The sequence below is a fragment of the Hipposideros armiger genome, unplaced genomic scaffold (genome assembly GCF_001890085.2).
Source record: "Hipposideros armiger isolate ML-2016 unplaced genomic scaffold, ASM189008v1 scaffold_67, whole genome shotgun sequence".
Classification (NCBI taxonomy): Eukaryota; Metazoa; Chordata; class Mammalia; order Chiroptera; family Hipposideridae; genus Hipposideros; species Hipposideros armiger.
The window spans coordinates 4,354,324-4,368,656 of NW_017731417.1; the positions used below are offsets into that span (position 1 = coordinate 4,354,324).

The 14,333-nt window shown below is 35.1% G+C and overlaps 1 protein-coding gene across 1 annotated transcript in view; it reads right to left on the reverse strand.

Annotated features, from left to right (window-relative positions):
• TRIP11 (thyroid hormone receptor interactor 11) overlaps positions 1–14,333 on the reverse strand; it is an 86,939-nt gene that overhangs the window by 36,419 nt on the left and 36,187 nt on the right. The window contains exons 10-14 of the mRNA XM_019642293.1: positions 11,105–14,125; positions 7,953–8,093; positions 7,134–7,327; positions 3,130–3,293; positions 1,912–2,015 (exon numbers count right to left, since the gene is read on the reverse strand). Coding sequence (XP_019497838.1) covers positions 1,912–2,015; positions 3,130–3,293; positions 7,134–7,327; positions 7,953–8,093; positions 11,105–14,125 — 3,624 coding nt within the window. The remainder of the gene's footprint in view (positions 1–1,911; positions 2,016–3,129; positions 3,294–7,133; positions 7,328–7,952; positions 8,094–11,104; positions 14,126–14,333) is intronic.

A 14,333-nucleotide genomic window follows, 5' to 3' on the forward strand; every position in this document is an offset into this window, starting at 1 on the left:
AAAAAAAAAAAAAGAAATTACTGAAGCTTGAAACTATATCAAGACTTTTTCAAAAACTAACATTTAGATTTATTCTTTCTACCATTTGTTTGGTTTTTGGTTTCAATTTCATTAATTTCAGCTTTTATCTTTAGTAATTCCTTCTTTAGTTTCTTCTGATTTATTTTGTTCTTTTTCTAAACATATGATACATTTTAAATTTTAAAAAATAAAGCTAGTTTAAAAAGAAGATATGATTTCTATTCCAACAATATGGCAGACTAGATACCCTGGACTCACCAGAAACAACTAAAAGTGTTGGATAACGTATCTTTTAAAATATATTAATGAGCTGACCAGAAAGTATGCATAAACGGTCAATAAATGTATTAAAAGATGCCTGACCTCAGTAGTAGTCAGAGAAATGCAAATTAAAGCCATAAGAAGATTGCCCTTCCCACATACCACCACATAGACAAAAGCTTAAAATATTCTGAAAATGCCACATATTGCCAAGGATGTAGAATGCGCACTCTATGCTCTACTGGTAGGAGTGAATCAGCACAACTGCTTTAGAACACAATTTGGCATCATTTAATAAAGTTGAAATTGCTCATATGTACCCTCTGACTCAGCAATTCCAATCAAGATACACACCTGAAAGAAACTGCTGTCATGTGCACGAGAGGATATAAACAAGGAAGTTCATAACCACATTGTTTGTACAGCAGATAATGAAAATGTCCGTTATCAATAAAATGGGTAAAAAAATTATATATTCAGGCAATAAATAGAGTGGTGAAAATAATGAACCATCTGCACACAGTACCACACGGTAACATGGCTGACACTCATGAACATCATGCTAAGCAAGAAAAACAAGTCAAAGAAGAATTATTCAATTTACATACAGTTAAAAATTCCATTTCTATAGAGTTCAAAAATATGCAAAACCAAACAATGTACTGTTTGGAAATGCAAATCTATGTGATAAAACCATAAGAAAACAAGGCGGTGACAAACAGAATTTTGGAATAACAGTTATCTAGGAAGTGGCAAGAAGAGGATGAGATGTGGAGGGTGCATGAGAACTTCAAAGGACGACATTCTGTCTCATACTGGGTGGTGAGTGCGTGGCTATTTACTGTATTGCTATTCTTATATTGTATACGTATTATTGGGTTGTTGGAAAAGTCATGATGCATTTTTGCAACGAAAAACAGAAAAAATGCATCATGACTTTTCCAACAACCCAATATGTATATATTTAACACAAATTTCAAAACTTTAAAGGAACTATGGCTTCACATATTTGGAATATTAATGTACCTGAACAGCATATTTACCATTAATGACAGGTAAAGAAATTTTATTATTTTTCCACCAGCTATCACCAGAGTTTACTTATGGCTTAGAAGTTTATCCTCAATCTAAAAGCAAGTCACTTGGTATATCTCTTTAAGAGGTTTTGTTTTATTTATATCTTAGACATACTTTTTGTATGTATGAAACACAGGATAATAATAAAGAAAAAAATATTTTAAAGGATTATGCTGCAAAAGGAAAAGATCTAATGGGATAATATACATTATTTTACTCCATATAAAATAAAGTACCCAATATATTTTGTTGAAAAGAATAAAGTTAAAACTGTAGATTAATTTGTTTTTTTTCAATGATCTCTAAAATACCTATCTGTGCTAGAAAATTTAAATGTCCTATCATCTCATATTTGCTGTGTCTGCTCTAAAGTATGTCACATGAGGAAAATCCTGAGTATCTTGTTCACTATTATGCCCCAGCATAGGGTCTAAATTGGCCAAACAATATTCACCAAATTAATTGTTTAGAAGATTATTTCCAAGACAAAGATTCTACAAGAAATTGTTTCATGAGTAATATTATTTACCAGAGAAAAATACTTCGACCAACCTGTAACAGCAGCAGTTTTTCTTCTAGATTTTCTGCCTTTTTTTTCCATTCAGCTATTAGCTGTTTGTTCTTTCCTAGTTCAGCTGAATACATAGCTTTTTCCTCTAAAGAGGACAAAAAAGTTACATTTGTATTTTGCAATTGTGTAATAAAATTAGAGTTTTAAACCACTTGAAATTTTAATAATTTAACAAAAACAGTTCAAATGTCTCAAGAAGAAAATTATATATGCCTTAGTGATAATATTAACTGGAATTAAAGTGATGAGATCAGTTTCCTCTGCCTAAATTCTTCTCCATCTTGCAAACTCTTCCTTCTCTCGGAACTTCACTCAAGTATTTCCTCTTCGGCAAAGCTTCCCCTATGGCCTCAGTACCATACTACTTGGCACACATCCACTCTAGTATTATATGGAGTAATCTTATATTTAAAATTCAAGATTTCAAGCAGGAGTAACCCTGAAGGTCTACATATGTACAAATTTAAAGCTTAGCTTAGATATAAAACTATAACCCCTGTTGCTTTATTAGCCTCATATCCCCTAATTCCCCACCCGCCCCCACTAGCAGTTAATTCATTGCCAATAATTACTGAATGTATGAATAAACAAATGGATGCGTGAATGCTCTAAAGGGGGTAAATGTGAGGATGGAAGGTAGAAGTGAGAAAGCATATTCAGTTATGAGAGTTAAACTGCTCTGGCCACTGTTATTGTGTCTCCAGAAAAGTATTTTCCACCTGGATTAGAAAATGTATTTACCTTGAAGTATAGATGAAGAACTAAGAATAAATTCATCGATATTTCAAAGGACAGCAGTTACTGGTGATTAACTCTTCGAAGTGGGTTCAACCTCCAACGAATATCTCAAAACCCAAGCATCTTCTCTACATGTGCCTCTCTCTTCCTTTGTACCCCCCTCTTTATCACAAGATCTTCCTTTCTATGTAGCCCTTATATTTCCCCAACACTCACCTTAACTTGTCATAATACTAAACAAATCTTTAATAATAGTGACTTTATATATAGTTTATGTTCTCTAGTCTGAATTGTAAAAGCAGTTGAAATTAACTCGTTGATGGCTACTTATCTTTTCCCCCTACAAGTGGGTAACCTTTCAAAGATATGCCATGCCCAATCTAAAATAGCACTCAAATAAGCCAAAATTCCCAATAACTACAATACTTTTTCTTCACTGAAAGACTGACAATACAACTCACCTTGTTGGAAATGCTCTAGTACCATCTGCAGGTTGGAGAGTGAGAGAGCATACTGCTTTACTTGTTCTTGGGACATAGAAAGTTGCAGGGTAGTTTCATCTCTTTGCTTGGAGACTATGTTCAATTGTTCCTGCAATGATTCTACCTGCAAACTGGCTTGATGGCTTCAAACAAAACGAATGAAAGTCAAACTGTTTCTATTTAGGGACTTTAACAAGATGAAACATCTTCCCTACATTTTACTCCATTAAATGCAAATTAGATTTCAAAGTATTTAGATAACTTTAAGAAGATGGAAGCCTCTTCCCTGCTTTTTTTAAAATTGTGGTAAAATAGACATAAAATGGTTAAAATTTGCCATTTTAACCATTCTTAAATGTAGAGTTCAGTGGCACTAGGTGCATTCACAATGTTGTATAACTACTACCACCATCCATCTGCAGAACTCTTTTCATTTTCCCAAGCTGAAACTCCAGTCATTAAACAATAAGTCTCCTTTCCTGCAGCAACCATAATTCTACTTTTTGTCTCTATGAATTTGACCTTCCCTACATTTTACAGCATTAAATTCAAGACAGGTTTCACAGAAACCTGAAGAGTACCTCTAATCTTTGTTCTCAATTTTTGTTAATTTAACCATCCTTCCTGTCAATGTGACTCTGAATAAACAGCAGTCATTTTAAAGACAGAATTGGGCTAAACAAGAAATGTCACAGTAAGAAAAATTTACAAATAGCTTGCAACCTTTGTGTTTCCAGGATAAAACTCTAAGATGTACTTTATCATAAAATTGTAACTTGTAAGGGACCTTGGAGGTCATTTTGTCCAACTTCCAACCCAACAAACAATGAATTCTATGGCAGCCCCTTACTTTTAACAGTTGCAACCACAGTGAAGTCACAACTTCCCTAAGGTTAGAGCACTGATTAACTGCTCTGATTACTAGGCAACTATCTTTTACTATCATCCTGCTGCTTACATGAAATAACACCTACGCCTGCCCCAAATAATAAATCAGAGTTCCCTCAGAGATTCATACAGCACCTATCCAGGCTAATGCGACTGATGTACTTCCTTAATATATAAGTATTACATACAATATATTGCAATAACCATTCCTGGGTTTTTAATAACCAGTTAAATTCTTATTCAAGAGCAGTTGATCAAAGCTTATTGAGAGCAGCTAACTTTTTGAAGAAACTTTACCCAACAGTACCCTCTTGTGGAAAAAGAAGTAAATTGGTAATCAGGAGACGACTGCCCTCAAATGTCCCTGGGTTTTATTCAACTTTACTGATTAGCAAATCACTCAAAGGGTGATCCTAAGGATGAAACAAGCTGTGATGTCACTCAAAAAGTGAGTCAATTACCAGGCGTGACTGTTGTTAAATAAGGGCTCAATACACCATAATCTGGTTTGTAGATTTATTTATGTAACTAATATTTACTAAAGATCTATCAACTATGTGCAAGAATATGTTTGTGGGAAGAGTACAAAATAAATGCCATCGTTCCTACCCTCAGTGACCTTACATTCTGTGGGTAGGAGAAGGTGCGATCAACAATTACCTGTACCCTAAAGTAAAATACAAATGCCCTATGAAAGACTCAAAATATCATGCAGGTTCAAAGGAAAAAAACATCACACCAGTGTCTGGTTTTCCATTTGAGGAGTGGGGTGCTAAATAAAGCATTCTTTATGAAGGAAATGTTTCTATTCAAAGAAAACAAATTCTTCTATTTGAAGAATAGGTGGGATTACTAGAAAAACTGTTAGGGATCAGGCCCCCTTTCAGGTAGAAGAAAGAATATGAAATGAAAAAGTAGAAGAAATAGAAAACAGTAGCTGTATCTGAAGAAGTGTAATACCGTTTGGTTGGATATAGATGACGGTGACAAGTAGGGCTAAGGTGGTAGACAGCCCAGGACTGAATCATGGGAGTCTGCCCTGGTTTTGAGAAAAGGAGCAACAAGATCACAGCTCTACTTAATGAAGGTTATTCTGGCAATTATTATGAAAGGTAAATGAAAGTGGGCAGAGACTCAAAACTGTTTTAATTAGAGAAAATAAGGGCTTGAAATCGAAAGGAAAGATGATCAATTTTATAGTCTGAGGGTGTTTTGGCATTTCTGCCAATGTGAAACACAATGACCATTCATTGTTTTCATTCTCATTTTAAACAAGTTTTCCTTCAGAGAATGGAGGCATAATCATATACTCTACAAAGTGACGGAGGAGTTCACCCTCACAAGTATTGATTGTCTCTACTGATCCATAACCTCTTTGCAAACAGATATAATATCTACTATCTCCTTATATCTCCCCTCAGCATCATACGTAGTAAAAAGATAAATAACAAAATGCATATACCACCAATGGCAATATAAATGGGCATGAGTCTTCTGGAAGATTATCTGACAGTACATTTCAAAAGTGTTAAAAATGCCCTTTGAACCAGAACTTTCATTTCTAAAACTTTACACTAAGGAAATAATCTGTAATAAACAGAAAAATACCTATCTTGAGATATCATGACATCACTCTTAGTAATTTTGAAAAGTTGAAACACTCTACATGTTCAATAATAAATGACTGAATTAAAAAATTATGGCAATCCAAATAATAGTATCCTATGTAGCCATAGAATGTTACCATAGAAACATATGGCTTAGCATGTACTATACTCATAAGTTGATAGGAGCAGTTACAAAACAGTATGAATAGTATGATCTCTATTTTGTGTATATGTACACACATATATAATATGTACACACATATATAGAAGCATATAAAGACACACAAGAGGACTATTTCTGGGTTTATGGAACGGTGGCTTTATGTCCTTTTTGGCTTATGTGATTTTCCTGAAGAGGAAAATAAAAAGTTTTATAGTAAGGAAAAAAAAGAAAAACAAGAAAAGACATTTTACTGAGAGAAATAAAATGTTTAAATATATAAGCAGGGAACTGTTTACTCAAAGGTTTTAATAACCCAAGCGTTAATTCATTCTGACCTAGGTCTCTACCTTGCTACTTCCTTTATTCTCGCCCTTCTTATAGTCAGACCTTGTTCAACCTTAGATCGTTTGATTAAAAATAGTCATATCAATTAAATTAGTTCTGTTGGGAACCTGAAAAGGCTAATTAAATCAGTCAGGATTTAAGTCTAAACCCCTAAGGTGACGAGAGGCAATTATCTAGGGCAGGGGTGTCAAACTCAATGAAAACAAGGGCCATTTGGTGCAACAGGCAAGATTCACGCGGGCCACATCACATTTACAAATTTTGTTAAATTTATATTCTGAAGTGAGGATTCAGGACTATGGATAATTAAAACACTATATAATTGCTTTTATTTAAACATTTATTTTATTTAATGTATTTATAAAACTAAAATTATTCTTTTTTACCCGAGTGCTCTTTTTAACCTTTTCTCTATTGGGATCTGTTTACATTACGTGACACTGAGAGTGGCAGACATATCGCTTCCAAACGTCGCCGGAACTGAGTCAGTGCGTTTATACATGCCCACAGGTCCCCAGGAAAGGCACGGGGCCACGTGTATACTCAGGGTTAACGAGGGAATTGTGTATATGGTATTGCCTCGATCTCCCCTAAGCTCTATTTTCTTCATAACAATTTTTTCTATTTTCATTTTATTTGAGAGCATCGTGGGCCACAAAAAATTACCTCGAGGGCCACATGTGGCCCGCAGGCCGCCAGTTTGACACCCCTGATCTAGGGTAATGGTTAAGATTCAGAAAACCTTCAGTTTGAATGCCACGTCTGGTTAAGAGTTACAGACCTGAGTAAGAAACCCACACACTCTCTGTGTGCCTGACCTCAGGAAGGTTACTAAACCTCTTTACCCTAAGTTTCTTCATCTGTAAATGGAGATAATACATTTTGTGAGAATAAAATGAGATAACATGAAAAATGCCTACTGAGTCTTACACTCAAGGAGTGCTCGGTTAATATTAATGCTAAAAAAGTGAGAAAGTTACCTTGCATTTTCCATTGCATTAGAGGATGAAACTAGCTTTTCCTCCAATACTGTGACTCTCTTTCTTAGTTTAGCCTCTCTATCTTCTGCAGCCAAAACTTCTCGGGTATAAGAATCTTCTGTTTCTAAAAGATGGTTACGCAATCTCTCTAGCTCCTGGTTTAAGCGTAATTCTTTGTCACGTAAATGTTGAACCTAGATAGAGGACATTTCTTTATTTTTCTTCTATAAAATGCTCCCTCAATGCCACCCAACCCAACCCCACAAGCCACCTGTTATTAAATTTTCCCTCATTATTGAAGTGAATCAATTGTATACTAATTTCTCATACTGTAAGATGTATTTATGCTCGGAAAAGTCTCCTGAAATCATCCTGAATATTCATTGGGAAGGTTTACTTTGTAAGATCTCATTCCCTGTGGCTATAATGGAAAATGGAATTATACAAAGTACTAGGCTTTTTGTGACAGACCACTTTTCAGTAAATCTCATTTTTTCCATATTTTATGGGTGGGAAATTTTTCTTATATCCAAAACATGCCCTGGTTTTCACTTCTTTTTTTTTTCCCATTAAAAAAAATTAAGGTACAATTTAGTTTCAGGTGTACAACCTAATGATTTGATCATGGTTTTCACTTTTGAAAACTGAAATAAAATGCACTCTGGGAGATGAAAATCCTACTATAGCACATCAGAAGAAGACTAAGAAAACATCACCTAAGAAAGAAATTCATTTTAAATGGTAATCGTTACAGTTTTCTTACTTAATAGTTACCAAACTTAGCGCCTGAATCACTGTTTCTTTAAAGTGAAAGTATACCTCATTCTGTACAGCAGCATTTTCCATTTGTTTCTGTTTCAGGGCCAACATGACTTGATCTCTCTCCTTCTGAAACGTAACCGTCTTCTCCTGCAGTGACTTCACTGCATTTAAAAGCTGATTCAACTCCCCAGTCTTGCCCTTTTGGAAAGAAATAACTTTAGCTTTAAAGAAAAATGCATTAAAAGAAGACAATTCATTATCAATTAATTTCAAAATAGAACCATGTCAAGGTCATCAAAAAAGTAGTCTGAGAAACTGTCACAGTCTAAAGGAGCCTAAGAATACATAACGGCTAAATATACTGTGGTATCTTGGATGGCGCCCTAAAACAGGCAAAGGACATTTGGCAAAAAATTAAGGAAATTCAAATGAAGTATGAAGTTTAGTTAATAGTAACATATCAGTATTGGTTCATTAATTGTGACAAATGTGCCATAATAGTGTCAGGTGTTAAAAATAAGGGAAACTGGGTGTAAAGTATATGGGAACTCTACTATCTTTGCAACTTTTCTAATCTAAAACTGTTCTTAAAAAGTTTATTAGAAATGTTTTAAAAAGAACTCAGAAGACACAATCTCTTCAAATTTACCCTACACAATAGTGACCACAAACCCCAAAATCACTCAAAAAAGTGTGTGTGTGTCCCCCCATTCATCAGGCATACACAATTGTTATTAGAGAAAGGAACAACATCAAGATGCTAGCAGAGGAGAGAAAGGGAAATCTTTCACATGCACAGTCTATTTTCAAGGAACATTTTGGCAGCAATTAGCAAAGGGAAGCAACTCTGGAATGATTATCTTGCTAGATGGTTGTGAAAATTTATTCCTGAATGCATTCCATACAAGTATAATATATTAAGGACAACAGAAAAAAAAGGTAACCCTTCATTGCAAAAATAGGGCCAGGAATTTAAGATGATAGCTTGAATTCTAAAAAGCACAAAAAAGTGACAGACTATTTACAGCCAATGCTTTTCTTGGTTTTAAATATGCATATCATATGAATCTATTTATAGGTAGGTGTTATTTTAAATTTTCATGGAAAGTTTCTTTTTCTTTAAGAATATATGTGTCCCTCAAGATAAATGATCTAAACCAAAACATAAAACCATCTGTTCCTTTATCTCACCACCTCCTCAGGCATAGCGAGGCCAATATTCTCCAAGTAGCTTTTCAGATAAAATTTTTTTCGTATTACAGAGAAAGAATAAATGCTTGAAAATTAAATAGAATTGAAGATCTCCTGTTGAGAGCATCCCTTTCCTCCTAAAGAGATGTTATTATACTCAAAATAGAATAAAGGTACTCTCCAATTATATAGAGCAGGGGTCAGTAAGCTTTTGAGACAGAAGAGCAGCCAGGGGTCAGCAAACTGTGGCTTACTGAAGTAAAATTGAAAATGAAAATAAAACTATCATAGTTTTATTTATAAAATTTTTAAAGGATATTATTCACATAATGATGATTATGTTTATGGCTCTCGAATCATTTTTAAATTGTTGTGAGGGGCAGGATTGGCTCTTTCAGGGGTCAGCAAACTTTTGAGATGGAACGTACCCAAAGAGCCGCATGTGGCTCACGAGCCGCAGTTTGCCGACCCCTGATATAGAGTATTGGAAGAAATTGATTCGTTTATGCTAATTACCCTCAAATATGACTTAACTTAGGGAGCTTCCTGAAAGGTAGGTCTCAATTAAATCTGTGCTTTAGATCTATAAATGTCAATGAATAGAACTAAATTCTACAAGATGCCAAAACTACACAAGGAAAAAATATATTAAAAGAATGCTTCCTTGTTCTACACTCCTCTATTGTAATCTTACAGCCCTAAGACATGACACCTAACTTTGGTTGGTGAGCAACAGAAAGCTTCTGTCCTTTAAGAGTCTTTTTCATACTAATTATAGACCAGCACCACAAGAAGCTATATGTGAGGGAGAACATCTCAACACTATCAATGTACCTACTTGATTAGATGGCAACGAAGGGAAAAGGAGGTAAGACTTTTCTTACCAAGTGAAAACTACCTCAAGCATTCTCAAACTTGAATCCAAGACCCTAGGAGAACTTAATTGGCAAAAGACGTTAAATCATTTTGTATCTTGTGCCTGGCAACACATAAACGTTCAAGAAGCACTTGTTGAATATTCTCATTTCTTTTCCAAACTTCTACTAAAAACACAGAAACCAGAGTCATAGAGCACTATGAAGAAAGCCCTGCACAGCATCTATCACAGTATAATGTATTAGGTCTTCCTTCAATTCATTCTTATAGAAATCAAAATCAACTGCATTTAAAAATTAAAATGTAACAAAAACTACATATATAATATATATACACACACACACACACATATATATATATATACATATGTATATATGTATGTATATATATATGAATTAAATTGCTACAACCCATTTTATGATTGGATAAACCAATAAGGTCAAAACACACCCAAAGTCACGCCAGTGACAGAGCTAGGTACAGAATATTTACTGAGCCTAACGTGTGAAAAGCACTACTCATGGCTAGCACTTTTCAAATACCAGGTTGTGACTGAGTCATAAAAACCAATTTAACGGGTCATCCAGTGTTTTCTTTTTTAACAGAGCATCACATGTATAAGGGTAATTTCTGATTCCTGAAACTTCTGTTTTATACACACACACACAGAGTGCTTACTGTGTCACAATATAAAATGTATTTCTTACTGCAGATCATTGTCAAAGATGTCGCATGTATTTCAGAGCTTCCCATTACATATAAAAACCTCTGAAATGTTAATCATTACTAGCAGCTAATAAAATAGGCCTAAAATTTAGTTAAATTGCACTGACTTCAAAATTCCCTTGTAACACATTTCTATTTTCCAAAGAAAAATATTAATTGCTGCTAAACTCTTTTTCTACTTAACAGGCTGCAAAAAAATAATCTAGTATTAAAAATATTTGGAAATAGCTTATCATTTGAGGGAGAAATTTCCAGATGCCTCTGAAGAATATTTACTTAGAATGAATCACAATAGCTTGAAAGAACTATTTCTAAACGAACAAATTCATATTACAAAAATAACATCAATCGAGTAACACACCAACTTCCCTCCACCCCAGCTTCCCTCTGTATCTGATGCACCATCCAGAACATACCTGCTCTTTCTCTTTCAGGAGTTGCTCACAAGCAAGAGCCTTCTCCTTCATTGAATGGCACTCAAACTCTCTTTCACGCAGCATCATAGAAAACTTCATGTTAGTCTCTTGCAATGCCTGGTATTCTGTTTCCTTTTCCCTGCTTGTTTCTACTATTTTTTCATTTTCCTCTTTTAGTTCACGAATGTTCATTTCTAAAATTAACGCTCTCTCCTTCAGGTTTGTTACTGCCTGCCTCAAAAGTTCATTTTCATTCACCTTGTTAGTGAAATTTTCATTTAAAGACAGTAACTGATCACTTTTGGCTTTGATTAGGAGGTCTTTCTCCTTAAGTGACTTTTGTAAAACGTCTTGTTTCTCCTTGAGCTGCTTAATTTCTGAATCTGCTTGTTCGTGTTCTTTTCTTTCTAGCTCTGAGGTAGCAGCAACGGAATCAGACAATCGGTGATTATTTTCCTGCAGAGTTCTAATTGTTGCATCTTTTTCCTGCAGCGACTTTCTTAGCTCTTCTATCTCTTGTTGAGAAGACTCCCCCAATGCATCAGCCTTAACCGTTTCAAGAGACTCTGCTGGCTGGGAAGTAAGCAATGGCCCAGAAGAGAGCTGAGGGGAAATAATATCAAGTTTTCCTAAAAGAAGATCTTTGGTATTGCAAAGCTGCCCTATGCTGTGCTGAACTTGGGCTAATTCCTGCCCAAAATTTTTGAGTTTGGTTTCATTCTGCTCGTAACTTTGGATTAGACCAGTATAATCCACTTGTAATTTAGAATTATTGTCACTGTCAACCAAAACCTGTGCCTGAAGCTGCTGCAGTTCCTCCTGGAGCTGGGCGGATTCACGATGCATATTTTGTACAGTGGTCATCACCTGCTGCTTCCACTCTTCCATTTTCTTTACCTGTTGTTTTAATTTATTGCGTTCCTGCAAAAGCTCCTCAAACTGATTACTGTTAACACCTCCGGCCTCATCGCCAGTGCTGGATGTCTGTAAAACTGTCACTAACGTCTGACACTTCTGACTTAGTGCATCTATTTCAATGTCTTTTTCTCGAATGATGCGTGATAAATTCTGAACAGTTTCTCTAAACATATCTTGTCCACTACTTTCAAATCTAGTGGACAATTTATTATTTTCATCTTGCAGCTTAATGAGGGCTGCTTCTTTGGCAGCAACGATATCTATCATTTTGTGATATTCTGTTTTCAAGTGGCTATTTTCCCTCGTTTTCTCATTCAAAACAGCTAATACTTGTTCTCGCTCCATAGCATAGGCCTGCAGCTGCTGTTGGAGGTAAACGACATCCTGGGTATAGGAAGGTGAAGAAACTCGAGCAGTAAGAGCCTGTATCTCCAAATCTTTCTGCTGGATAATCTGAGTTAGTTTACCAACCTCATCTTTGGACAGCTGATCAATCTGTTTAGTTAAAGAGATATTCTTTTCATTTAGCAGCTTAATCTCCAATTCTCGTTCTTTTATTCCTTTTACTAATTTTTCAGTTTCAGCTTTGGATAAATCATGCTTCTCACTTCCATTTTCTATATTAAGGCTCTGAACTTTTGTTTCTTGAAAAATATCAGAATTCTCTGTTTGAACGTTCTGTCTTTCTTCGTGCCGCTGGGTTTTGATTTCTTCAATCGTTTTTTGCAAAGTCTTAATTTCCTCATCCTTCTCTAAAAGGAGCTGGGTGTGCATAACATTCATTTGCTCGTGCTGGCATTTAAACACATCCATTTCCTTCTTCTGCTCCTGTAAAGACTGAAGGAGTTGCATTTTACTCTGGTTTTGGTCTTCGATTATCTTTTGGTGATGCTTTATTTCCTCTTCCAGGCTATCCTTTATGACATTCAGCTGAGACACCTCCGATTCTAGTTCTGTAACACAATCAAGGGTTTTAGGCTCGGCCGCAAGTGCAGCCCGACTCTGCTGTTCCCTGAGTCGTTCCAGTTCTTCTTTGAGATGATTGTTTTCTTCTTTCATGAATCCAAGATTTCTTTCTTTTTCCTCTAGGGTTTGCTTCAAATTTTCATTTTTTCTTATGGCCTGAGTATGTTTATCTAATTCCTCCTGAAGCTCTGAGCTTCCCTCTTTAAGTTTTTCAATAAAAATTTCTTTCTCGTTTATAAGTTGTGTCAATTGCTTCCGCTCTTCTAAACTAGATGCCAATATTTTCTTAGTCTCTTTATGGTCCATATCCATGTGCTCAATATTCTTTTTGAGCTGTGCTATTTCAAAGTCTTTGTCTTGATTGAGCTGAATTAAACGCTCATGTTCGAGCTGTAAAGCAGAGGCACTCAAACTCCGTGCATTGGACAGTTCTTCAATGGTTTGCTTATACTTACTTGCTTCTTCCAACAGCCTCTTTTCAGCCCGACACAATTCTGCTTCCAACTGTCCTTTTTCCATTTTTAGAGCCTCCACAATAGTGTTTTTTTCCAGAGAAATTTTATCATTACCAGCAATAGATTCTTCCAACTGATGTCTTACATTTTCACATGCTAAAACCAACTTTTCATTTTCCATTTTGAGATCAAAAGCAGCTTTCTTTAAATTTTCATTGAGCTGTTCTATTTCTGCAAGATTTTGCTTTAAGTTTCTGATTTCAGCTTCCCTTTCTTTAATTAAGTCGTCCTTAAAATTACTGTTAGAGTCTTGATTAAGAGGCTGAGTTAACTTGTCCCTGATTCTAGAAAGCTCCTCCTCATTTTGTTTCAGATGTTCCTTAAGTTCAAAGTTCTCCTTCTGGATGTTTAAATTATTGTTTTGTGATTTATTCAGTTGATCTACTAAATCTTTTACTTCATCCTCTAGCTTCTGTTTGGTTAAATGCAAGTCACTGAGGACCAGTTCACTTTGAATTATCTTTTCTTTCTGCATGTCTAACTCTTTAGTAATGTTCATTTTATCATCTTCAAGTTGATGAACTCTCTTTTTTTCATCATTTAGATCTTTTTTGAGTTTACCGATGATACTATCCCCCTCATTTTGTTGTTTTGATAGCTGATCTTTTATCAAAATCATGTGCTGAAAGAAAAATTAATTTGCATGGTGACTTTAAAACATTCTTTCATTTTAGTATCTAAAGAAAATTTTATACAATGTCATACATAATAGAATAATAATCTTCAGGTATTTCTAATCCTTCTTAAAACTACTCTTTAAAAAAAAATCCCGGGCCGGCCGAGTGGCGTGATGGTTAAGAACTCGCTTGGGATGCCAGAGGGCCCCGGTT